At 41.4% G+C, this 26,267-nt stretch overlaps 1 protein-coding gene across 2 annotated transcripts in view; it reads left to right on the top strand.

Moving 5' to 3' along the window:
• The window catches only part of rapgef4a (Rap guanine nucleotide exchange factor 4a), a 171,407-nt gene extending 150,320 nt beyond the window's left edge, over positions 1–21,087 (top strand). The window contains exons 24-30 of one of the 2 annotated variants that reach the window (XM_078403958.1): positions 6,110–6,288; positions 7,029–7,119; positions 8,503–8,553; positions 9,858–9,945; positions 10,198–10,262; positions 17,992–18,046; positions 19,506–21,087. In XM_078403958.1, coding sequence (XP_078260084.1) covers positions 6,110–6,288; positions 7,029–7,119; positions 8,503–8,553; positions 9,858–9,945; positions 10,198–10,262; positions 17,992–18,046; positions 19,506–19,633 — 657 coding nt within the window. In that variant the 3' untranslated portion in view covers positions 19,634–21,087. The remainder of the gene's footprint in view (positions 1–6,109; positions 6,289–7,028; positions 7,120–8,502; positions 8,554–9,857; positions 9,946–10,197; positions 10,263–17,991; positions 18,047–19,505) is intronic. The other variant, XM_078403959.1, reaches the window with a different exon arrangement.
• Positions 21,088–26,267: the final 5,180 nt, after the last annotated feature.

The raw sequence follows: 26,267 nt of genomic DNA on the forward strand, positions 1-26,267 counted from the left end.
CATGCGTTCATGGTCCTGTACTACTCTACTCCTCGAATGCTTGCTCTCTGCTCCGTGTACTATTAACTGCTCGGGACAGTGTATCTGCCAGGTACATGAGCTTCCCCTGACAGTAGCTGATGTCGAAGTCACAACTCTGCAGGCGGAGTAGCATTCCTTGGAGGCACTTCAGTGCTTTCACCAGTGGCTTTTTCGCTATCATCTCAAGCGGTTTATGATCGCTGATCACGCTGCTGAAACGACCAAACGTATACTGGTGAAAACGCTCCATTGTGAACACCACTGCGAGCATCTCTTTCTCGATTGAGGCATACTGCATTTCTGGGTCGGTTAATGCTCTGCTCGCATTGGCGATAGGACGTCCCTTTTGGAGTAAGGCTGACCCTAGTCCCTTGTTGCTCACGTCACACTGTATCGTCAGCTCCTCATTGGGATTGTCGTATGCCAAGATCGGTGCTTCAGACACCATCTGTTCGATCTTGGACATCGGCAGGTTCCTGCTCAGCAGACCATTCCCATTCTACCTCTGGTTTTGTCAGCTGTTTGATGGGCTCCAGGGTATCAGTCAGGTTGAGTAGAAAATAGTTCAGGTAGTTGACGAATCCAACTAGCCTCTGTACTTGTACATCTGTGGGTGCTGGCATGTTGACGTCATCGCCGACCATTTTTGGGTTGGGTTGCAGCCCTGTGCTAGTGATCACATGCCCTAAGAAGGGTATCTTGGTAGCTCTGAAGACAGACTTGCCTCTGTTGAGCTTGATGTGTTGCTGTACACATCGCTGAAGCAACTGCTCGAGCTTCGAGTCGTGGACGATGATCATGTCTTCCCTCGCCTCTCCTTTGCCATAGATGAGGATGTCGTCTGTGACGCAGATCACTCCAGGTAACACTTCGAGCGCTTGATGCAATCTTCGCTGGAAGATTTCCGATGGTACACTTGTAACGAATGGCAGTCGGCGCCACCGGTATCGACCGAAAGACGTGTTGATCGTCATCAACTTGTTAGACTCATCGTCCAGCTTCATCTGCCAGAAAGCTGAGCTCATGTCCAGCTTACTGAAGACCTTCGCCTGATCGAGGTCTGGCAAGATGTCCTCAATAACTGGAAGCGGATAGTGTTCACGCTTCAACGCTTTGTTTAGCGGTCGTGGATCGATACGCACCGGAGATCGCCATTCTTTTTCTCCGCGACCACGAGCTGGTTGACCCAACTCATCAGCTCGTGCATTGGTGCGATCACGTGATGCTCTCCAGCTCCTTCCTCACCTTCTGTTTTATCACATGGGGTAAACGCCATGGCAGTAAGTCTGTTGGTTGCACTTCCTCGTCAATCTGCAGGTGTGCTTCACCTGGCAGCTCTCCCAGTGCACCATTGAACACCTCTGCATAGCATTCTTCAGCCTTACGCACTTTCTCCTTCACGACAGACGACACGGTGAAAACTCTCGCCAATCACTGTGATCAAGTTCATTCGCTGACTAGCTTTGCTCCCTAGCAGCGGTGTGTAGTCATCACTGACCACGATTAACAACGGAGTACTTGTGGTTTGTCGTGGGGTTGAGCAGCTAAACCCGGCAAACTCCTTCCGCATCTATCGTCGTCTTATTCCACAACATGAGCTTCTTAAGACATGGGGCCAGTATGTGGACTACACCCTTGAAATATCTGCGTGGCAAAATGTTCACGCTTGCTCTGCTGTCCACTTGGAAATCGACTTTCTTCCCATTGACGAGCATTGTTGCGTAGACGTCATCTCTTGGCTGCACCGTGTTGACTATAAGCTTGACGCTGTCGATGAACTCTGTGCTCATGTCACTGCCAGTCTGGTCGTCCACTTTGTGCACTTTACTCTTTCTGTACACTTTGGCAAAACGGTTGCGACTGCCGCATGCTTTCCAGGTCTGTCCGTAGGCTGGACACTGCTGTTTGTCCCTTGCATGCTCCTTACCACAATACTTACACGCTTTCGCTTCCTGAAAGCCTTTTTCTTGGCTTTGTTTTGGCTTTGTCCAACTGCTTTGTTTGCGTGGCTGGTGCACAGCAGCGCCCCTCTTGTCGCTCGGCTGTCTTATTTGGTGGACCGTAGCAGCAGACCTGCCACTTCCACCGTCGGTGAAAGCTTGGAGATGTGACTCAGCCGTCTCGGCACTCTTGCAGATGTCAATACTGCCACCGAGGGTCAGCCGCCTCTCTTGCAGTAACCATTTCCTCGTCTGCGAGTTGCTAATGCCAAGCACTATTTTGTCACGGAGCAAGCTGTCGGACATGTATTGGCAGAAATTGTAGGACTTCGCTAGTGTTCGCAGGCTAGCAAGAAATGATTCAAAGCTCTCTCCTGATTCTTGCAGTCTCTTGTTGAAGAGATGCCGCTCATGGATTTTGGTCTTTTTGCCTGTGGCGTAATTCTCGTATGCTTGAATGATCTCAGCCATGTCCCGGCCCTGCTCGTCGCTGGCGAATGCGAAACTGTTATAAATCTCTAGTCCTGACAGGCCAATTGTATAAGGGAACAATGCCGTCTGGTAGGCTGCAGTCTGCCTGTCCAGCTGTGCAACCACACTATAGTTAGTCCACATCTACCGCCATGTTGTCCAACCCTCAATCACTCCGCGATTGACTGTTAATGGGGTTGATGGCCATCTACCGCTCACGGGAGACGGACCAGCAGCGTGCAGTGGGCCGCGACTGGTTGCTAGCTGCACTTGCTGCTGGCCGCTCGTCCCTTCTCCACTTGCACTCGTCGCAGTGTGCTGCTGAACGGCCGACTGCCCCTCCCCCAGCGTAGTCATTTCTCTCCACAGTTGGAATTGCTTTTACTCGCCTCTAAGTCTGTTTCCACGCTTGTCCCTCGGCGCTTGACACCTACGCTAATCGTTAGCTGCATGTGTGGACTTTATCAAGACGTTCCCAACATTAGCATACATTACATTAGCATATATCACAACACTATTCAGGAAGTGGTAAAAGCGAACTTATAAAATCATCACTTAAGAAGGAAACATCAATTTTGTTATCAAAGGGAAATCCTATGTAATAAGATTCAACTGAATAGAAGCCTATGGCTATAATATTTAAGATTTTCAGAAGGTACTTGATATGGTGCCATATGCAAACCTGTGAGGGAAGTGTTCAATGGCTTGTGATAATATGATAACATAAACAGAGGATTGGCCAAAGAAGATAAGTGAAATACATTAATCACTAAGATTAGCAAGCTGTTACTCGTGGGTTGGCTAAAGGATTCCTGCACAATTCCTTACAAGCTTATATTATGAGTCATAATACATGGTTGGAGAGACCAAGTTCAATGTATTTTAGTCTTCCAGTGATATATAATCTGGTGGTAAAGTCAGTTGAGGACAGAGCATACAATGTGCTCCTGGATCAAAAAAAAGAAGGTAGCAAATATTTTGGTTTATTATTGTCGCGTGTGCAGATACAGTGAAAAGGTTGGTTTTGCATGCTAACCAATCAAATCAGCTAATACGAAACATTGATACTGTAGTGGGCCTGGGCACGATAGGAATCAGGCAAGACGCCAGGTAGGTATTAACAGTCATTTTAATGCAGCAACAGAACATCCACACTCTCTTCAGTCTCAAGCACGTTATCTCTCTAGCTCCTTCAGGCAAACCCCGAAGCACTAGTCCCTTCCCCAGCCCTGTCCAACCCGTGCTGAGGGGGATGATCCAGGGAGTGGCCTAATCCCTGGGTACCGCAACAGGACCCCCCCCAAGAACTGGAGGCACGAAACGGACAGGGGAACGTATGAGACGACCAGCCCACGTGCGCACCACGGCGGTCGCAGGAACCGGAACCACACTGCCTGGCGAAGAAAGCTGCGGGGATGCTGGGGGTAAGGGACGGGACGCAGGACGACCTCGAGGGCGAGGCCGCGCCAGTAGGACCAGCTGGCTAATGTCCACATGCGCCCCTGAGGTGCCTGCTGAAGAAAGCGAGAGGCTTCCAACACCCATCAATCTGCTGTTCTAGCACTGCCCCAACCGCCACATCCGAAGCGTCGACCGTCAGGCTGGTTGGTGCATCCGCCCGTGGGTGCACGAGCATCTTGACCGTAGCCAGGGCTTCCTTGGCGTGTTGGAACGCCGCCACCGTATCGTCAGTCCATTCGACCTTGCGCTTGCCCTCCATGAGGTGGGACAGCGGGCGCACGATCCGGGCCGCAGACGGCACAAATCGGTGGTAAAAGGCCACCATCCCAACGAACTCCTGGAGGCCCCTCACGGTGGTCGGGCGTGGAAACTGGCGCACAGCGTCCACCTTGTCCGGGAGCGGCAGTGCCCCGTGCGGAGTCACTTGGTGGCCCAGGAATTTGATGGACGTCACCCCGAAACGGCATTTGGCTATGCTGATGGCCAGCCCATGATCGCTGAGACGCTAGCATAGGTGGCGGAGATGGGTAGCATGCTCCTGCCTCGAGCTGCTTGCCACCTAAATGACATCGAGGTAAACGTAAACAAAGTCCAGGCTATGGCACACGCAGTCCATAAGCCGCTTAAAGGCTTGCGCTGCGGTCTTAAGTCCGAACGGCATACGGAGGAATTTGAACAATCCAAATGGCCGTCTTGGGGACGTCGTCTGGGTGGACGGGAATTTGATTGTAGCAACACACCTGATTGACCTTGGAAAACTCCGTGGCCCCAGCCAGGTGCGGCTTAAAGTCCTGAATGTAGGGGACCGGATACCTGTCAGCGATGGTAGCATCGTTAAGCCGACAGTAGTCTCCGCAAGGGCGCCAGCCACCGTCTGCCTTGGGGACCATATAGAGCGGCGACACCCACGGGCTATCTGAGCAGCGCACATTACCCAGCGACTCCATAAGGCGGAACTCCTCCCGAGCGAGACGGAGCTTGTCCGGTGGAAGACACCGCTCCCGGGCATGCAGGGGCGGGCCAGTGGTGGGAATGTGATGCTCCACCCCATGCTTCGGGGCAGAGTGGAACTGTTGGTCGAGCATTTCGGGGAACTCGGCCAGAATGCGCGAGAACGTAGCGTCCACGGACGACAGGGGCCCATCAGGCAGCACGGCCGGGTCGCCCAGGTGGAGGGGAACAGGCTGCAAGGTGACGGAGTGCGCCAAACGCTGCCGCTTGATGTCCACGAGCAGGGAATATGCCCGTAGAAAGTCCGTGCCCAGCAACGGCTAGGACACATCCGCAATGACGAATGGCCAGGAGAAGCGGCCCTCTCCGAAGTTGAGGGAGAGCGTGCGCATGAGCGGATTGGTGTCTCATTTGCCGCGACGAGGAGGGGGCCGTGTTTACCATAGCGGATGTCATCATTCGAAGGGGGAAGAACGCTCACCTCAGCCCCCGTGTCCACAAGGAAACGAGCCCCGGTGCGGCGATCCCACGCAAAAACGTGATGAATCTGGCCGAAGCAATTACTGACGGCCAGCCCCTGCATTTCTCGGGAACGAGCAGGACTGCCGGCATTGACGGGCTGAAGGGCCCCAGCTGTAGTGAAAGTAGCACCAGCCCCCTCTGCTGGCGTCTGTGGAAACGGGTGGCTGAGCGGGCTGATCCGACCACCAGCGACCTCTGGTGGCGTGCGGATGAACTGACGGCAGGCTGCGCGGGAAAGACACGCTGCCGGCCGGGTGTCCCGCCGCGAAGGACGTCAAGGAGCGGTGGAGAGGTGGTTGATCGAGGCACTGACCTGCGGATTGTTGTCGGACATCAGAGGAATGTCCAGCACGTCGAGGGCCAGCTGACGGGCCATCCAGAGTTCATCGGTGCGCTCGCCCACCGCCTGCATGTCGGTGAAGGGGTCGTTGGTGAGCTGCTGGCGGAGATCGGACAGCAGCTGCTGCAGGTAAGCATGTTTAAATAAAAAGCAGGGCTCATGGTCGCCCATCAGGACCAGCATATCGCCCAGCAGTACCGACAGGCGGCGGTCACCCAGGCCAGTCATCCGTAGGTTTTGGGTTGCCCGCTCAGCATCTGCAGTACCTTATATTTCCATATTTGAAAACATAGTGATTTGACTGTATTTCATTATGCTACAGCAAGTGGGCTTCAGATTAAAACTGCAAAGTATGCTGGTGAAAATTATTAATACATATGTCCTAATTGTCTTTCTCCCTTAGCTGGAATTAATTTATCACATCTTTGGAAGGCATCATTTCAAGAAAACAACAGCCAATCTTGATCTGTTTCTGCGACGATTCAATGAAATTCAGTTCTGGGTAGCAACCGAAATCTGCTTATGTTCTCAGCTCAGCAAACGGGTTCAACTGTTGAAGAAGTTTATCAAGATTGCAGCCCAGTAAGCCTGGATAAAATTTGTATATGACAGCAATTTTGTTTAACAGTCTACTGCTCCTATTTTGATTTTTTTCCCCAGTTACTTTACCTCCCAGTTTAAACTGTGGGTTTGAGTGGAGTAACACCCCTCTCCTCCCCACTGACTCCACCCATACCAGGTTTTGTACTGTTTAGCTTGTAATGTGCGCATCCACATTCTGTTGACTCGCACAATATTTCACCGGTGGTCTGTAGGGGTTTGGGTGTTTTCCTAACCATCCTTAAATGTCTCTGAGTCATCATTTGCTGTCTCATCTGCAGATATTATTGAGTCCTATAAACAACCTGTCACTTCTTTTGATAAGAATAGATTGATTAAGAGAAGTAGACTCTCCCAGCCTTAAATTGTTGAAGGGGAGGTTGAATAAAAAATGGGATGTTCTCAGATAGTGTGCCATAAAGCATGACTTTGGTAATTAATATTTTAAACTAAGCCATAGGTCATTCAACATAAGTTTACATGAGTGAATAGTACAATCTGTCAGTATTCCTTTAGCCAGTGCTGATGTGTACTGAAAATAATTATTGGGCATTGCATGGAAAAAGTCCAAAATGGATTGGTTATTGCATACTACTTTTTGTGGAATGTAGTTGTATTTAATCCATTTGATTTTGACATTTGTGTATAAGAACTGCTCAAAAGTATGAGAAATATTGTGGTGCAATGTACTAATCCCAGTGCATTGTTTTATTATTTTTCAGTTGCAAAGAATATAGGAACTTGAACTCATTTTTTGCTCTAATCATGGGATTGGGCAATGTAGCTGTTAGTCGTCTCACACAGACTTGGGAGGTATGGTATTTTCATTAACTGTTTTTTTCAGTGTGGATAATGCTAATGCCTACAGAGAAAATTAGCTTAGATGTTTGTATAATTTAATGTACAGTATCTCTGCATTTAATGTATTTAATGTAATAATGTATAATAGACACCAAATGCTGGAGTAACTCAGCGGGACAGGTAGCATCTCTGGAGAGAAGGAATAGCTGATATTTCAGGTTGAGACCTTTCTTCTCAATGAGAGTCAGGGGAGAGGGATGGAGAGAGAGGGAAAGGAAAGGTTACTTGAAGTTAGTGAAATCAATATTCATACTGCTGGATTGTAAGCTGCCCAAGTGAAATATGAGGTCCTGTTCCTCCAATTTGCATTTGGCCTCACTCTGACAGTGGAGGAGGTCCAGGACAGAAAAGTCAGTATGGGGAATGGGAGGGGGAGTTAAAGCGTTTAGCAACCGGGAGATCACGTAGGCCCAGGCGGACTGAGCAAAGGTGTTTAGCGAAACACCGATATATAGGAGCCGATATATAGGAGCCCACACCTAGAACAGCGGATATAGCAGATGAGGTTGGAGGAGGTGCATGTGAACCTCTGCCTCATCTGAAAGGACTGTTGGGGTCCTTGGATGGTCGAGGGAGGAGGTATAGGGACAGGTGTTATTCTTGTTCAAACTTCTGTTCTGAAGCTAGTTTTCATCGTTCATTTTTTAATTGTGCTGAGGAAATTCCAGATGTTTCCTCAGCAATATTTTTTTAAATGTGAACTAAAATTGGAACACTTTTTAAATCAGCAAGCAGAAACCTCATCTGGTGGTGTAATAATTTAACTTGCTAATTACAGTAGCTATTCAATGGTAGACATGTGCAAGAGTGCCTCTAATTTCTAGAGGTTAGCTCAGTATGCCGTACTCTTCCCCTAACTATTTTAATAGTTTTCTGCCCTGGTCATACATGTTCATATTTTGTGATTTCTTGAAGCTCATGACAAATATCATGTGGGTTAACTACTTGTTCAAACTTGTTCCCTTGAGAACTATTTGTCAAAATAGTTCACTTTTCTTTTTGCTGTAAACTGACTGAAAGTTAGGCAAACTCTCTAATCAATTGACTTTAATTACAATTAAATAGGAATTGTTGATAACGTGAATATTTATAGACTGTTTTCTTAATTTTAAGAATTTTATTTTTGAATATTGTAGTTCACACTGCAACTGCAACTGCAACAAATTTGTAGGTGACAGAATAAAACTATTAAGGTGTACATCTGCTTATAATGGGTCATAATATATCTAAGAAATATGTGACAAATCTATCGTATTGATTTTGCCAAGTTCTATTGAGGACCTTGATCTCTCTATTTTTTAATACTGAATGAAACAATGTATTTAATCTTTACAGAAACTTCCAAGTAAATTCAAGAAAATCTACACAGAATTTGAAAACGTAATGGTGTGTATGCAGTCTTTAAAAGTATTCCCATAAATAAATAAATAATGATTGTATTTGAACTCCATGATAATTTTTGAAATTATTTTGAGTTGTGGATAATTAGACAAACAATTAAGCCAACAATTATTAACAATTATTTTATTCACAAAATGCTGGAGTAACTCAGCAGGTCAGGCAGCATCTCGGGAGAGAAGGAATGGGTGACGTTTCGGGTCGAGACCCTTCTTCAGACAATTATTAACAATTATATGGGGTAGCTGTAAGTTACATTGTCAGATACACTCTTTCACTGGTTGTTTTATCAGGTGTTACAATGTAGTTCCAAAATTGTCCTTGTTTTAGAATCGTGTTTCTCATCTTTTCCTTCTGGTTTTTAATATTGATAATAGAAATTTAAACCAAATATTAAAAATTCCCATTTTTTGTATAATTGCAAGTATTTATAAAACGCATTTCACATCCTTGAGATATCCCCAAAGTTCTTTTGATACAATTGGTTGCTATCTTCATTTTGCCTATAACGCAATGGACCACGGGTACCAACATCCTTTATCTAATAACTTCAACAAGGCAAAAATTACTAAGGAACTTCTTAGTGCTGTTACAAAAACCAAAACCACTGCCAAGGGGGGAGGATTGCAAATTCAGGAACGACAGTAAAGCTAGAATTAATGGAGTATTGAATCTCAAAGGGATAAAGAGCTCAGATAATACAGAGAGAGGAAGGAGTGACACCATGAAGGATTTAAATTCCGGTGAGAATTTTTACATCAAGGCATAACTTAAGTAGGAGCCAATGTCGGTCTGCAACTTCCTGCGTAGGTGAAATGGTTTTGGTGTGATTATGGACACAAACAGCAAAGTTTGGGGGTATCTCAAATTTGCAGAGTAGATTGAGAGAGGATAGTATGAGTACACTGTTGTTATCATGTTTTGTAGCAACCAAGATATGGTTGAGTCTTTCAGTAGCAAATAACCTGAGACAGGAAGAGAGTTGGGTTATATTAGAGATAAAAATAACTTGTCCGCATTGCCAGTAGGTATGTGCTCTAAATTCAGGCACTAATTTACGTTAGTCAATAATTTTAAACCACAAAGGTGCAGTCAATTAAAACCTAAATGTCAGCAGTGTATAACCTTTTCCTTCAATTTTATGAGTAATTTTTAACTAAAGGGTCATTATTTCTAAAATTCATAGTACGGTAATTTCTCTTTCCTTTTGTAATGTTATATTTCACTTAGCAAAAAACCTGCTTAACATTTGTAATTTCATTATTGAATAAATATTGAATCATTTTCTGCAGGATCCTTCCAGGAATCATCGAGTGTACAGACTCACAGTAGCTAAATTGGAACCACCAATCATTCCCTTTATGCCTTTACTTATAAAAGGTAATTCATTCTTTTTTTCATTGTATATTGCAAACATCATTTATCAAGCCGCTAACCATGGATTGATACATTAATAACTTTACCCAAAACAGTCTAATCTGTGTGAGCAATAATTACAATAAATTGCTCAAACTGGTTAAAGTCATATTACCTAATTAAATTAATCAGTTCAGAAATGTGTGAAAATGTAATGCCAGCTTGAAGTGTTTGTGGTTGGAAGATATTGTGTTTTGATTACCTTTTTCTTTGCAGACATCACATTTACCCATGAAGGCAATGAAACATTAACTGGTGACCTTGTCAATTTTGAAAAAATGGTAAGCTTCAAAGTTTTTTTGCTGAGGTAAAATAATAAATTCTACCTCCACTAGCTATTGATGTTCTTAGTCTGCTGCATTAGAATTTCCTCCTGCCCCAATTTTTTTGTCAAAAGATTCTCCCAAGGTGTCAGGGGGGTGAGGGGAAGGTGGGGGGGAGGGTAGTACATGGGATCTGCAGTGGGTTGCAGGAAATGAGCTATACAATTGATGGGAATAAGGGTGGGAGAGTGGTTAGTGCTCAGGGAGTGGTGTCTTTGTAGACTGGAGTCAGGCTGTAAGTGGGTGTGAAGTGATGATTGGGGAGGAGTGGGTGGGGAAGGACCCAGTCTTTGCAGACTGGAGTCAGGCTGTAAGTTTGTGTAAAGTGGTGATTGGGGAGGGGGGACTGGGTTATGTTTCTGTCTATCAAACCTGCAGTACTCGTTCAGGTCATTGGTCAGGTGACGATTGTCCAAAGAGCAGGGGGGGGGGGGGGGGGTTCGTCTTGCAGCTGGTGATTTCTTGCAAGTCCCCACACTGAAGATGAATCATTAGTTGAGAACTTGCTCCTCAACTTCTCAGAGTACCATTCTTTGGCAGCTCTGATTCCTCTTCTCAGCTTGTACTTCGCCTGCCTGTAGAGGTCTGCATCCCCACTCCTGTAGGCATCTTTAGACTGGCGGAGCTGTCTGAGTTCTGCTGTAAACCAAGGCTTGTCATTGTTAAACCTAATCCGGGTCCTAGTGGGAATACAACTGTCCTCACAAAAACTGTCCTCACATATGATTTCACAGTGTCTGTATATTCATCGAGGCTTGTGGTTGCTTACCTGAACATATTCCAATTAGTACATGGGATCTGCAGTGGGTTGCAGGAAATGAGCTATACAATTGATGGGAATAAGGGTGGGAAAGTGGTTGGTGTGCAGGAAGTGGTGTTGGGGAAGACAACATTTGATGGGTAAAAAGGGTTGAAGAGTGGCAGGATAGCCTCATCCTGAGAAATAGAGAGAATGGCCAGAAGTGGTCAAGGTACCAAGGAAAAGAGAGAAAATGGAAGGATGAAGATGGGATGGGGGTGAGAGGGAGAGTATGGATGAATGATGAAGGTTATTGTGAGGGAGAGGAGACAAAGGAGGAGGAAGGGAACTGAGGGAGGGGTTGATTTGGCAAAGGTAGACTTAACAAGAAAAGGGATTACAAATGAAGGAGGAAGACTGAGAAAGAAAATGTACGTTTGTGTGTGTACACAAATCCTTACAACAGTCTGGACTCCACTCGTCTTGGAACTCATTGATATTGGATCATGTACTCATCTGACAAGATAGTATGACAATGGATGTATACTGGCCATCTCAATTCCTTAGAATTGAAGTGAAAGCAAGTCATCCTCCAATGCTATGTTCTAACATATTTAGAACAAAAATAATGTTCTTTAATTTATTAAATGGAAAGTATTGGAATGGTTCTGTTTGCAATTTGCTATATTTGTAATGTTACAAGGAGCAGCAACTGAAATTAAAAGTTTACACTGAAAGGCTTAGATGATGAGGCATATGGCACGAATGGTTACAGCACAGAAGGAAGCCTTGAAGCATGTCAAATCTATTGTAGTTCTATGCCAGACGAAACAAGCTGATCCCTCTTCCACCCTAGATAGACACAAAATGCTGGAGTAACTCAGCGAAACAGGCAGCATCTCTGGATAGAAGGAATGTGTGATGTTTCGGGCTGAGACCTTTCTTCAGAAGAAGTGGCTTGACCTAAAACGTCAGTCTGAAGAAGGGTCTCAACCCAAAACATCACCCATTCCTTCTATCTAGAGATGGGCATTTTGTGTCTATCTTCGGTGTAAACGAACATCTACAGTTCCCTCCTACACCCTCTTCCATCCTTTCTTCTGACTGCCCTGCAAACTCTTTCCTTTTGGCAATCTTTTGAACAGAATTAATCTACCTTCACTGGCAGTACAATCCAGACCCAAATCACATACTTGGCAGTACAATCCAGACCCAAATCAGTCCATGCAACATTTTTAAAAATCATGTTCCTTTTCGTTCTTTTGACAATCACTTTCATTCCGTATTCCCTTCATTTTTATCTCTTTGCCAATGGGAACACTCCATTTCTAAACCCTTCTTGACTTTGAATTCATCTATCAAACTTGCTTGTAATGTACTTTTTTTCCACGAGAGGAAGCAATGGTCCTCCAGTCTATTCATACAAACCAAGTCCTGCTACCCTGGAATCATTTTAGGAAATCTCTTCTGCATCATCTTAAAAAGTGCTTAATGGCAATCATGAGGAACACAAATAAGTGTTACAGTAAAATTGACACATATCCAAATATGACACTGAGCAAGTCGTTGGCAAGCTAGTGTTTTCCTTCATTTGCCTCAAGCTGAACGTGCCCTGCAGTTTCATTTGCTACACGTTCTGCAACAATGTACAATAATGATTGTTGGACATGTAGGAAACTGGAGGCACAGAGCCAGACAGTGCAGAATTGAGGTTGCAAATTCAACAAGAACCATGCAAGTTGCTGGCAATGATGAAGAAAAGTGAGATTTAGACAGATGTCGTAAGAGTAGAAAAGGGTAGCCCAATTGAAATTTGCAATTTTGAGGGGAATACTGCAAATTACAACCGAGTTGCCCTTTTCTACTCTTCTGACATTTGTCTAAATCTCACTTTTCTTCCTCATATTTTTTTTAAAAGAGAGCATTATTGTAAATAGCAATGTATCACTTTCTCATATGTTCCCTACCATTCCTGTGTTATCATTCTGCATATCTGAAACATAGCCATGGGTCAACGTAATATTTTCATGGCAGAAAAATATAAAAGAAATTTAACATTCTGGTGTCTTTTTCATTTGAAATTGCTGAGTTTATCTATTAACAGATAGACAATAGATGGATTCTAGATGTCCCTCACAAGGCCAGAATTTATTGAATTGAATTGAATTGGATACATTTTATTAGCCAAGTATGTATACATACAAGGAATTTGCCTTGGTGCTTTGCTCGCAATGATAACAACACAATATACAGTAGACAATTAAAAAGAAAACATTATAATTTAAACATGTGAACAAATAAAATAAAATACCAGAGCAAAAGGAAGCTACAGACTTTTGGCTGTTGAGTAGAGCTACTCCCCGTGGAAAAAAAGCTGTTTTTATGTCTGGCTGTGGCGGCTTTGACAGTCCGGAGTCACCTCCCAGAGGGAAGTATTTCAAATAGATTGTGGCCAGGGTGAGAGGGGTCAGAGATGATCTTACCCGCTCGCTTCCTGGCCCTTGCAGTGTACAGTTCGTCAATGGGGGGAAGGTTTCAGTCAACAACCTGCTCGGCTGATCGAACAATGCACTGCAGCTTCCGGATGTCATGCTTGGTGGCTGAGCCAAACCAGACCGTGGTGGAAAAGGTGAGGACAGACTCAATGATGGCAGTATAAAACTGGACCATCATTGCCTGTGGCAGATTGTGTTTTCTCAGCTGCCACAGGAAGTACATCCTCTGTTGGGCCTTTTTGACTGTGGAGTTGATGGTAATCTTCCAGTTTAGGTCCCTGGAGATGAAGGTTCCAAGGAACTTAAATGACTCCACAGGTGTGACTGTGGTGTTGTTGATGGTGTGTGGGGGGCTCTCCTAAAGTCTACAATTAGTTCCACTGTCTTAAGAGCATCGAGCTCCAGGTTGTTGCGATGGCACCAGGACGCCAGCTGTGTCACTTCCTGTCTGTAGGCAGATTCCTCCCCATCCTGGATCAGTCCAATCAGGGTTGTGTCGTCTGCAAACTTGAGAAGCTTGACAGAGGAGTCTGGAGGTGCAGTCGTTGGTGTAGAAGAGAGTAGAGGAGAGGGGAGAGTACACAGCCTTGCTGAGGGTCTGCGGGTCCGAGATGTACTTTCCCAGCCTCACCTGCTGCTTCCTGTCTGTCAGGAAGTTGGTGATCCACTGACAGAGGGATTTAGGCACCGTCAACTGGGAGAGTTTGGAGTGTAGTAGCTCTGGCACAATGGTGTTGAATGCAGAGCTAAAATCCACAAACAAAATCCTTGCTTAGGTCCCTTGGCAGTCTAGGTGCTGGAGGATGAAGTGCAGGCCTAGGTTGACTGTGTCATCCACTGATCTATTGGCCCAGTATGCAAACTGTAGGGGGTCCAGCAGGGGGTTTGTGATATTTTTCAGGTGGGCCAGCACAGGTTTTTCAAGGGTTTTCATGAGGTCGGTGCGAGAGGCCTGTAGTCATTAAGACTAGTAATCCTTGACTTTTTGGGTATAGGAACAATAGTGGAGACTTTGAAGCAGGCAGGGACAGTGTAGGTTTGAAGGGACTGATTGAAATTGTCTGTGTAGACTGGTGCCAGTTGTTCGGCACAGAGCTTGAGGGTAGAGGGGGAAACATTGTCCGGTCCTGGAGATTTCCGGCTTTTCTGTCTCCTGAATAGCCTTTCCACCTCCTTAGTGATGGAGAAGTGGCCAGACTGATGTTGGGCAGCAAGGAGGGGGTGGGTAGTGGAAGATGGCCCAGTCTTTGTAGACTGGAGTCAGGCTGTAAGTATGTGTGAAGTGGTGATTAGGGATGGGGGGAGGGGGTACCGGGGTTATGTTTCTGTCTTTCAAACCTGCAGTAGAACTCGTTCAGATCATTGGTCAGCTGACGATTGTCCAAAGAGCGGGGTGTTTTCCTCTTGTAGCTTGTGTTTTCTTGCAAACCCTTCCACACTGAAGATGAATCATTAGCTGACAACTTGCTCCTCAACTTCTCAGAGTACCTTTCTTTGGCAGCTCTGATTCCTCTTCTCAGCTTGTACTTGGCCTGCCTATACAGGTCTGCATCCCCACTCCTGTAGGCCTCATCTTTAGACTGGCGGAGCTGTCTGGGTTCTGCTGTAAACCAAGGCTTGTCGTTGTTGAACCTGATCCAGGTCCTAGTGGGAATGCAACTGTCCTCACAAAAACTGACATATGATGTCACGGTGTCTGTATATTCATCGAGGCTTGTGGTTGCTTCCCTGAACACATTCCAATCAGTGCAGTCAAAGCAGGACTGTAGGTTTTCAATGTTCTCTCTTGTCCAATTTTTCATTGTTCTGACCACAGGCTCAGCAGTTTAGTTTCTGCCTGTAGGTCAGAATAAGGTAAACTAAACAATGATCAGAGAGTTCCACAGCCGCACGGGGAACAGAGCGATTTGTGTTTTTATATTGCCCTTTCCTAATTGCTCTTTAGTGGGTGGTAGTGAGCCAAGACCTTGAATTGCTGTAGTCCATTTATTAAAGAAACTTACAGTTTTGGGAACATCCTGAAATTCTTGACCCAAAGTACCAGCAATGCAGATGTTGAAATCCTGAGTAAAAAAATGAATTGCTGGAGGAACTCAGCAGGTCAGGCAGCATCTGTGGAGAGAAATTAGTTGTCTGCGATTTCTCTCCAAAGACACTACTTGAACATACTGAGTTCCTCCATCACGTTATTTTGTATTCATTTTTTTTTTGCAGCTGGTATTATAACAACTTAATAGAGCAATAAACAGCCATGGTTTATGTATTTGATTCAAAATGACAATCAAATTACATAATCCATTGGTGAAATTCCAGTCCACTTGTCCAATTGCTCCCTTTGCTCTGAATGTGGTAATTCTTTCCCACAAAGACATTGAATTTATGGTTGAGGCAGACTCCCCCTGCACGCACATCATGAATACAACACTTGCCAACATCTCACCAGTCTTTGTTGCGCGGCATGGTGGCGCAGTGGGAGAATTGCTGCCAAAGACCTGGGTTCGATCCTAACTACTGGTGCTGTCTGTGCGGAGTCTGTATGTTCTTCCCGTGGGTTTTCTCTGAGATCGGTTTCCGCCCACATTTCAAAGAGTTAGTTTGTAGGTTAATTAGCTTGATGTAAGTGTAAATTGTCCCTAGTGTGTGTAAGATAGTGTTAATGTGCAGGGATCATAGAAACATAGAAAACAGGTGCAGTAGGTCATTCAGCCCTTCGAGCCAGCAATATGATCATGACTGATCATCCAAAACCTGTACCCCGTTCCTGCTTTCCCTCCATATCCCTTGATTCCATGTGTAAGAAGGAACTGCAGATAGACTCAAAAAGCTGGAGTAACTCAGCAGGACAGGCAGCATCTCTGGAGAAGGAAGGGTGACGTTTCGGGTTAAGACCCTTCTTCAGACTGGTTAGGGATAAGGGAAACAAAGAGATATAGACGGTGATGTGGAGAGATAAAGAACAATGAATGAAAGATATGCAAAAAAGTAACGGTGATAAAGGAAACAGGCCATTGTAAGTTGTTTGTAGGGTGAAAATGAGAAGTTGGTGCTACTTGGGTTGGGGAGAGATAGAGAGAAAGGGAATGCCGGAGTTACCTGGTGAGAGAAATCAATATTCATACCACTGGGCTGTAAGCTGCCCAGGTGAAATATGAGATGCTGTTCCTTCAATTTGCATTTAGCCTCACTCTGATAATGGAGAGAAAGGACAGAAAGGTCTGTGTAGGAATGGGAAGGAGAATTAAAATGTCCAGCAACCGGGAGATCAGGTTGGTTCAGGCGGGAGGTGTTCCGTGAAATGATTGCGTTTGGTCTCGCCGATGTGTAAGAGTCCACATAAGAGTCACTATCCCGCGGTCTAGGCTTAAACTCAGGGGTGACCGCGCTTTTGCGGTTGCAGCTCCTAGACTGTGGAACAGCATCCCTCTCCCGATCAGAACTGCCCCCTCCATCGACTCCTTTAAGTCCAGGCTCAAAACATATTTCTACTCCCTAGCGTTTGAGGCTCATTGAGGAGGCGCTGTGAACTGTTTGCGTGCTACTGTATGTTTTCATTTTTTTTTTCTATTGGAACCTAATCAAATGTACAGCACTTTGGTCAACGTGGGTTGTTTTTAAATGTGCTATACAAATAAAATTGACTTGACTTGACTTGACATCTTGAACAACGGATACAATAGATGAAGTTGGAGGAGGTGTGTGAACATCTGCCTGACCTGAAAGGACTGTCGGGGTCCCTGAACAGAGTCGAGGGAGGAGATATAGCGACAGGTGTTGCATCTTCTGTGGTTGCAGGGGAAGGTACCTGGGGAGGGGGTGGTTTGGGTGGGAAGGGATGAGTTAACTAGGGAGTTGCGGAAGGAATGGTCTCTGCCGAAGGCGGAAAGGGGTGGAGATGGGAAAATGTGGCTAGTGGGGCGGGATGCCGTTGGAGGTGGCGGAAATTTCAGAGGATTATTTGTGTTGTATGCAACAGCTGATCGGGTGAAAGGTAAGGACTAGGGGGACTCTGGCTCTGTTGCGATTAGGGGGAGGGGGAGCAAGGGCGGAGCTGCAGGGTACCGAGGAGGCACGAGTGAGGCCCTCATCTATGATGGGAAAGGGGAATCCCTGTTCCCTAAAGAATGAGGACATCTCGGATGTTCTAGTATGGAACACCTCATCTTGGGCGCAGATGCAGCGTAGATGGAGGAACTGGGAGTAGGAGATAGTCTTTGCAGGAAGCAGGGTGGGAAGAAGTGTAGTCGAGATTGTTGTGGGAGTCAGTGGGTTTTGTAATAGACGTCATTCAATACTATTTCTTGTGATGGAGACTGTGAGATCAAAGGGGAGGGAGGTGTTAGAGATGGTCCAAGTAAATTTGAGTGCAGGATGAAAATTGGTGGTGGTTGATGAAGTCGCACTAGCTTCTCATTTGTGTTTTAGTAATTTAATTCACTATTTCTTTCTCTTTCAGCATATGATTGGCAACACAGTAAGATCAACCAGACACTGCCGAAGCCAGCCTTTCAGTAAGTCTGTAATGTCTTAATATTAATCGAATGTTGGGTATTATGCAATATCTGTATCTACAATTGTTGAATTTCATTCAAACTTGAACATTTCTGAGAAATTCAGAAATGTACTATCCTTCCATTGATTGATTTTTTTTCATTTGATCAGGCATGTTCTTCACTATATTATTTATGTGGTCAAATGATTAATATAACCAAAAACCTATAGGGATTCCAATGTTCTATTTACTGTAAAATACAATTTGGCCTGTTCTGAATTATTGAAATTTAGCATTCCTGTTAAAAGATTTGGTTTCCTATTGAAGGTATCTTTAAAAATAGAATGCTATCTGTTTTCTTTTACTGAGGACTGGCTGGACTAGAGAAATGTCTGCTTAAACTATAAATATGCATGAATCAATTTACTTGTCCCCTATCATTATAATTAGTTCACAGCGTTAGCAAAAGTAACATAATCCTATACAACAACAATTCATCTTGCAACCCCTTTACCCTGCTTCTTATTAATTGGCGGATATATTAAAGAGTGAAAGCTTTCTGCTTCTTCCACTCTCTCTGATGGATGTGGAAGTCTCTCCCAATTCTGTAAATTATTAAGGTATGAACTGTACATAGGAAGCAGAATTGGGTGGGGGTGCAATTGATGGGGATGCAAGAGGTAAATCTGATTAATGCAGTTGGGTCCTTGTTAATCAAATGCCTTTCTTGTGCTGTATAACTCTGACAAGTTATTCAACTTAATTTGTAAACCACAAGACCAGTAATTATCTTATTGCCCAGTCAAAAATGTTAACGCGTGTGTTTAAGAATGATTTTCATTTTGGGTACACATCAGACAGATGATGAGTGGACCTATTCAGCCTGTCCAAATGCATTACAAGAGGCCAAACTATTTTCATGGTTGGTCCTTTTGAATATTTTTGTCATGTAATTGTTGCCGAACAAGAGCTGTCAAGTAATTTGCTTATTGGGTATTGATTTGATGATGGCTGTGGGTGGTAATCTAAACTATTCCTTGGAGGCAATAACAGAAAACACATGGCACAGTTGCAATGTAATCTGTGGCATGTAGGAAAATAAATTTAGTTGAGAATAACCATTTTAGGACAAAGACATATATAGCTTATTAAAGTTCCTGTAGATTTCTGGTTGGACACAGATGTCCATATTGAAACCTTATTTAAAATCATACACTAGCACTCAGGCAGTCAATGAACAGTCCTTTGTTAAATATTTATTAAGCCTGATTAGGACGCTCTAAATTGAAAAATTACTCTGATCTGTACAGTGCGGTTCTTCGACATTCATTCATTTCCTTCATTCTGCCAAGCACTTTATTGTAGTCTGTCATGTTTTTCATTTAAAAAAGCTATGTTGTTTCTTGAATTTGTTGATTCTAATTGTCTAACTCTAAATATTTAATAATTTATGTTAATACTATTTCTCCCTCCGTCAGATCCAGATGCATCACTTTCAAACAAGAATCATCAGGATGTGCGTGCGTATGTACGACAACTTAATGTAATTGACAATCAGAGGACTTTATCACAATTATCTCAGAGATTGGAGCCACGCCGGTCCTAATAAGCTACCTTCCACTATTGCATTGCCATAAAAGAAATTATTTATACTTAAGCATAATGGCCATTCTGTTGTTTATGGTATTAAGAATTATTAATATTGAACTGAGGCTGTATTGTAGCTGTCTTCTCCCCAGTAGAAAGACCTTTCTGAATTGAACTTGGTTGTTACAGTTCCTGTAACTACCTCTTACAAAATAGGAATTTATAACATGTTTTACCAAAAAATAAATCTTTACACTTTATTAAGAATTGGATGATGAGCAAAAGGATTCATGTTTTATCCAAATCCTTATGCTGCAAAGCACAATGATAAGATGGTCCTCTAATATTTGTTGAGAGCACAAACATTTAATATTTCTGCAGTTTGTTGCTTTTAAGATGTATTTCTAAATTTTTTAAAATTTAAAACTTAAACTTGGAAAATAGCACAAATCACACAAAGTAAAATTGAAGGTATTCCACCATTTTTGGGTAACACTTTTCGATTTCAATGCTTTAAGTAAGACTTGATTGTCAACCACAATTTTGTTTGTCATTAAACCTAAGCATTTTCTGTTTGCTCATAAGGCACTTCATTCAAGATGTTAGTCCTTGTAGCTCTCAACAGCATGTTGTAAGAGCCTGCTGTTCTTGTCAGTAGCACACTAATTAAGCAAAACCCAGCGAAATAATTTTGAGCATCCCACTGATACCATATCTTTTGTATGTTGTACTTTAAAAAAAATATGAATTTCAAGTAGTCAGAATTTAATTTGAAAGTGATAATGTGTATTCTGAGTACACTCGATTTGCTTTCTGAAATTTCAATCAATTCCTTCTCCCTCAATTAGGGAATCATCCCCAGGCACCTGAAAATTTTCTAAAATCATGTTGCTGTAGGAACCCTGTACATGGAGGAAACCCTGAGTGCTGATTATTTGTTTTAGCACTATTAAACAAGTGTAAATAGTAAAAAAATCTCTTGTTTAATGTCATTATCAATGACAGTTCTAGCAATGATATGGTGCCAAAAGCATTTCTTATTTTAATTTAATGCATGTTTAAAGGTTGGTCTGCCACCCATAAAATAAAACTGCATTTTTGCAGTTAGCTTTCAATTCCCTGAATTGTCTATAAATGTTATTAATTGTACAATAAATGGATCTAATGTAAACACAAAGTGATCACTGCAATGTGTTGTTCTAAGTCAAATAAAAGCTTAGCTTTTTACGAAATGCAGCTGCCATATCTGGATTTTGTGTAAACTGGTAAGTACAAAATAGTTCGTCAGCTATTCATCAGTGGGAATCAACTTAATGACTTCCATTGTCTGCTACATAATGATGCTGAGTTTCTTGCCCTTAATTTCATGTTAATTAAGGGCAAGAACTTGCGTTACCTCTTTTATATGTTTATACATATTTTTGGGAGACTAAGTAAATCAAAGAGGTAAGAGCTTCCTTTATAAAAAAAGACCAATAAAAGATCAGTTATATCTTCTCAATATTAGTAGTGAGAAAAATATGGAATCTTCAATGTATTATGTAAGAACAGTACCCGTTGAAAAGAAAAATGAGCAGAATTGACATGGATTTATGAAAGGTTTTTTTTTGGAGTAATCTACTGACATTTTTGAGAATGTGCAAACGAGAATACTTCAGGGGGAACCAGTACAAAAATAATGTATTTGGATCTTTGGAAATCATTCAAAAGATTCCATGCAGGGGATTGATTAATAAAATCAGATCATGTGGAATTAGAATATACAGATAGTTGTGCTATAATGCAAGTTTACATAATACAAATTGGATATAACGTAAGTGACAAATTAGGGAACATTTTGCATTATCTATGCTGAATTGGTTATTATGCAATTTTGTTCGGAAACTAGAAACCATTTAAATGTTACTTAGGAAATGGACAAGCAGAAAAAAAGCTGTTTTGGATTTAAACAGCACCTAAACATGGTCTTCCCCAAGTGGGGGAAAACCTCTTTCCATGTAACTTTCTTGAAGCAAACAGAATACTTGTTTCTTGAGAACGTGACTGCTACTTTAAACAAAGATTGACAAGCAATTGCTTCTATTGATACTTGTGCAACCTATTAGCCAATGTAACATGCAGTCTTTAGTATTTTTAGCTTACAGTAGTAAAAATACATTTATTTCTATTGAAAAGTTCTTTCTTTTTGAAAATCCTGCGGGGAAAATAACTTATTATGAGCCTGAAGCGATTTTTAGCCTCCATATGACACAATTGTCTTTGTAACACAATTTTCTATAACGTTTCTTTGGAACAGAACTATCTATATTAATAAAAAATGCAGTTATCCAGTAATACAATCAGCACATGTCACTACCTTAATTTGCCATACCAAGCACATCATTACATTCATTTCATACAGTATATTTATAATATGTCAACATGTCACTGATGTTTCAGCCCAATCAGTGATGTTTGAAAGGTTAGTACACAGGGTCCAGTCTTTGAGTGTGGGAGGACCCCAACACCCTGCCATAGCACCATGCTTCAGAATGTCCCTTCTGACCCTTGGAATATGTCAATCGGCAGAATTTGGTTGCAGATAACTCTTTACACTGGGAGTTTCAGGAAGACCAAAGTATATTTTTCTCTGAGGTGATCTTTTAGCAGCATTTGATATTTGTCTCAAACAGCATCCCTCAATACAATCCATAGAGCACAAAGCCTTGTGTGATGTAATTGCTTGCAACAAATGTCAAGATCCATGCATCTCTTTCTAGATCCCACCTTTGAAGACGTTTGAACTATCTTTAATCGGTAATTGTTGTACCATTTATTCTTTATATGTACACTGTAATCATATATAGTCTTTGACTGGATAGCATACAACAAAAAAGCTTTTCACTACCTCCATACACATGACAATAATAAATTACACTAAACAACCATTAAAGAGAACAACAGTGGAATTGAAACTCCAGCTGTGCTGGAAGAATCTGATGCGGGGGACCCTTCTAACCTCAGTTAAGCAAGGTCTTGGTCCTTATTCGAGAGTTCAGGTGATGAGGCATTCAGCAAAGTGACTGATATTCTGCTCAGAGAATCATCAGACAGAATCGATCATCTCCTTCTCCTGCAGAACCTCTAGGAATTTGGTGCCTGTCTGATTGGTATAGCAACTTTTTGCAGAAAACACATCTTTGGCTTAAGAGGAGACAGACATGTTAGTGAGTGGATAATTATGTGGCAGATGAAATATAATGTACAATCCAAGTCTGCCCATTCAAATAGTGAAAGTTTTTTCAGATATTTAAGAGATTGAAGAGATATTTAAAATAGGTTCCGGACTTGAAGTGTTAACTTTTTTTCTTTCTACAGATGCTGCTTGATTAAGTGTCCAGCGATTTTTAAAGATATCCAGCATCTGTATTTATTTTATTTTTGTTTACTTATGAGGGAGCACGCATTTAAATTGATTGACCCAATTCCACACAAACACAATCCATTTATTAATTTGTTGACTTAGATTTAAAATATAGTACCTGACAAGATGGTATATATTGTAATCTTCATTGTGAAAACGGATAATACATAAAGATAAAAATACAGGGTTAAATGTGATTGCCTGGAAAAAAATATATATAAACAGACTCAAATTGTAATTTTAGGTCTTTCATTCTACGAAATATTTTTTTTATTCATCATTTTTAAAAGTGATCGGCAACTATTAAACTATATAAAAAACATTCTAATAAATCTTCACTTCACCTTTTTTTATTTTATTTTATTTTATTTATTTATTAAAAGCATATGTACAAATCGAAATTAAAAAAAAACACATTTGTTACAAAGTTCTTACATAGCTTCAATTTTTAAATTTTTGAAGAGAGAAAGTAAAAATAAAAATATAAAACTATAAACTTGGGAAGAGAGAGTAAGAGGGTTAAAAAAAAAAAAAAAGGATCTAACAATAAAAATTAACGGGAGTAGATCCGGGAGACAAAAACCACAGCTGTACATCCAACCCCCAACTCAAGTTTCAACTTTTTATTTAAATTTTTTTATTTTTATTTTAGTCCTGTACCAAACCCATTTACTTTTCTAAAAATTCAATAAATGGAGACCATATTTTTAAAAATAACTCAGGTTTGTCGATTAAGGCAAACCTTATTTTTTCCAAATGCAGGGTCTCTGTCATTTCCATAGTCCACATTTTAATTGTGGGGGTTATTGGTTTTTTCCAAAATTTTAGTATTAGTTTTTTTGCAGTTATTAGACTGTAATCAAGAAAATGTACCTGACTTACTGTAAAATTTGTAGTATGTTCTGATAATCCTAATATAATTAATTTTGGGTCCATATCTAATTTTTTATTAATAACTTTAGAAACTATTTTAAAAATCTCCAACCAGAAGTTTTGCATTTTTATACAAGTTACGAAAATATGAGTTAAATTAGCTTCTTGAAATTGACATTTATCACACATAGGAGAGATACTAGGAAAAATCCTATTTAATTTCGTCTTCGAATAATGTAATCTATGTATTATTTTAAATTGTATTAAGGAATGTCTAGTATTCAATGAACATTGATGTATATGTTGTAAACTTTCATCCCATATATCTTGCATTATAAATTGATTCAATTCGTCCTCCCATGCTCGTCTATAAGATTCTGATGACGGAATGTCAATGTCAAGGAGAATATTGTAAATAAAAGATATTAATTTATTTGAGTTATAATGTCGATTCAGGCATACATCAAGTGTTTCTGGACCTCTAAACTTATATTCTTGCATGTGTGATTTTACATAATCTCTAAGTTGTAAATATCTAAAATAATTATTAACATGTAATCCGTACTTCTGCTGTAACTCCTGAAACGAAAGAAAAGTTCCCTTATGATAAAGATCTCCCACCCTTTTGATTCCATAACTTTTCCATTGAGCAAAGCCTCTATCTAAGACAGACGGTTTAAAAGAAGGATTATTCGCAATAGGAAGGAAAACAGATAATTTACTCAATTTTAACGTAAGCTTTAATTGTTTCCAGGTACGGATAACACTATGTATAATGGGATTACCTCCATATGTTTTTTTATTTAAATTTATTGGAGCTAAGAGGATCGCACCAATATCGAATGGTAAACAATCCTCTTTCTCCATCTTTAACCAATCCGGTTGTTGATCAGAATCATCCAACCAGCAGGTTATATTTTTAATATTAACCGCCCAATAATAAAATAAAAAGTTAGGTAAAGCAATTCCTCCATTAATTTTAGACTTACATAAGTGTCTTTTATTTATTCTATGAGTCTTGTAGTCCCAAATAAAATTAGTAACAATTGAATCAATTTTTAAAAAAAACTTTTTTGGAAGGTAGATCGGAATTGCTTGAAATAAGTATAGTAGCTGTGGAAGAAAGATCATCTTTATAGCATTACTACGACCAACTAATGATATAGGAAGTGTTTTCCAAAATTGGATATTTCTGTGTAATTTAGCAAGTAAAGGAGGAAAATTTGATTTAAATAAAGAAGTATATTTCCTAGTCACGTAAATTCCAAGATATTTAAACTTTTCATAGGCAATTTTAAAAGGAAATTGTTGAAGTATGGCCGGATTATGCTCCATTATTGGCATAATTTCACTTTTATACCAGTTAATTCTATAACCTGAAAATGAACCAAATTGAGTTATGAGATTTAATAAATTCGGAATGCTAATTTCTGGCTTTGTAATATATATTAATACATCATCCGCATATAAATAAATTTTATTGGTTGTATGTTTAGTGTTGTAGCCATAAATATCTGAATTTGATCTAATACTCTCAGCAAGTGGTTCTATAATAAGGGCAAATAAAAGTGGTGATAGTGGACATCCTTGTCTACAACCCCTAGCTAAATGAAATTTAGATGACAGCATTTGATTAGTTAATATTCTAGCTGTTGGGGATGTATATAAAAGTTTCACCCATGCACAAAAATTTTCACCTAGTTGAAATTTTTCCATCACTGAGAAAAGATAGGGCCATTCTACTTGATCAAATGCTTTTTCAGCATCTAGCGAGATGATTGCTAAATCTTCATTTAATAGTCTATTTGAATAAATTATATTAAACAAGCGTCTCAAGTTGAAAAATGAATATCGTTTGGCTATAAAGCCTGATTGATCGGGGTGTATCAATTTGTCTATAACTAGACTTAATCTCTGAGCTAAGATTTTCGCTAATATCTTCTGATCAGTATTTAAAAGAGCTATCGCCCTATACGAACCAGGGTCTTCAGAATCCTTATCTTTTTTAGGAATGAGGATTATTGTTGATTCAGTCAGAGTTTGTGGCAATCTCTGTTGTTTAAAGGCGTGACTATATACAGTTTGCAAACGTGGAGAGATCAAACCACTGAATTTTTTATAAAATTCATTATTTAAGCCATCAGGGCCAGGAGTCTTCCCATTTTTCATGGATTTAATAGTCTCTTCAACGTCTTTCATAGTTATTTCTGCGCCCAGTAAATTTCTATCACTCACATTCAAACCAGGAAGGTTACATTCCTGCAAAAACTTTTGCATCTGCGCAGAAGTATCTGTTATTTTTGATGAATATAATGACTGATAAAATTGCAAAAATCTCTGATTAATATCCTTAGGTAGTTTAAGCAAATCTCCATTT

This window comes from Rhinoraja longicauda, chromosome 8, assembly GCF_053455715.1.
Source record: "Rhinoraja longicauda isolate Sanriku21f chromosome 8, sRhiLon1.1, whole genome shotgun sequence".
Lineage (NCBI taxonomy): Eukaryota > Metazoa > Chordata > Chondrichthyes > Rajiformes > Arhynchobatidae > Rhinoraja > Rhinoraja longicauda.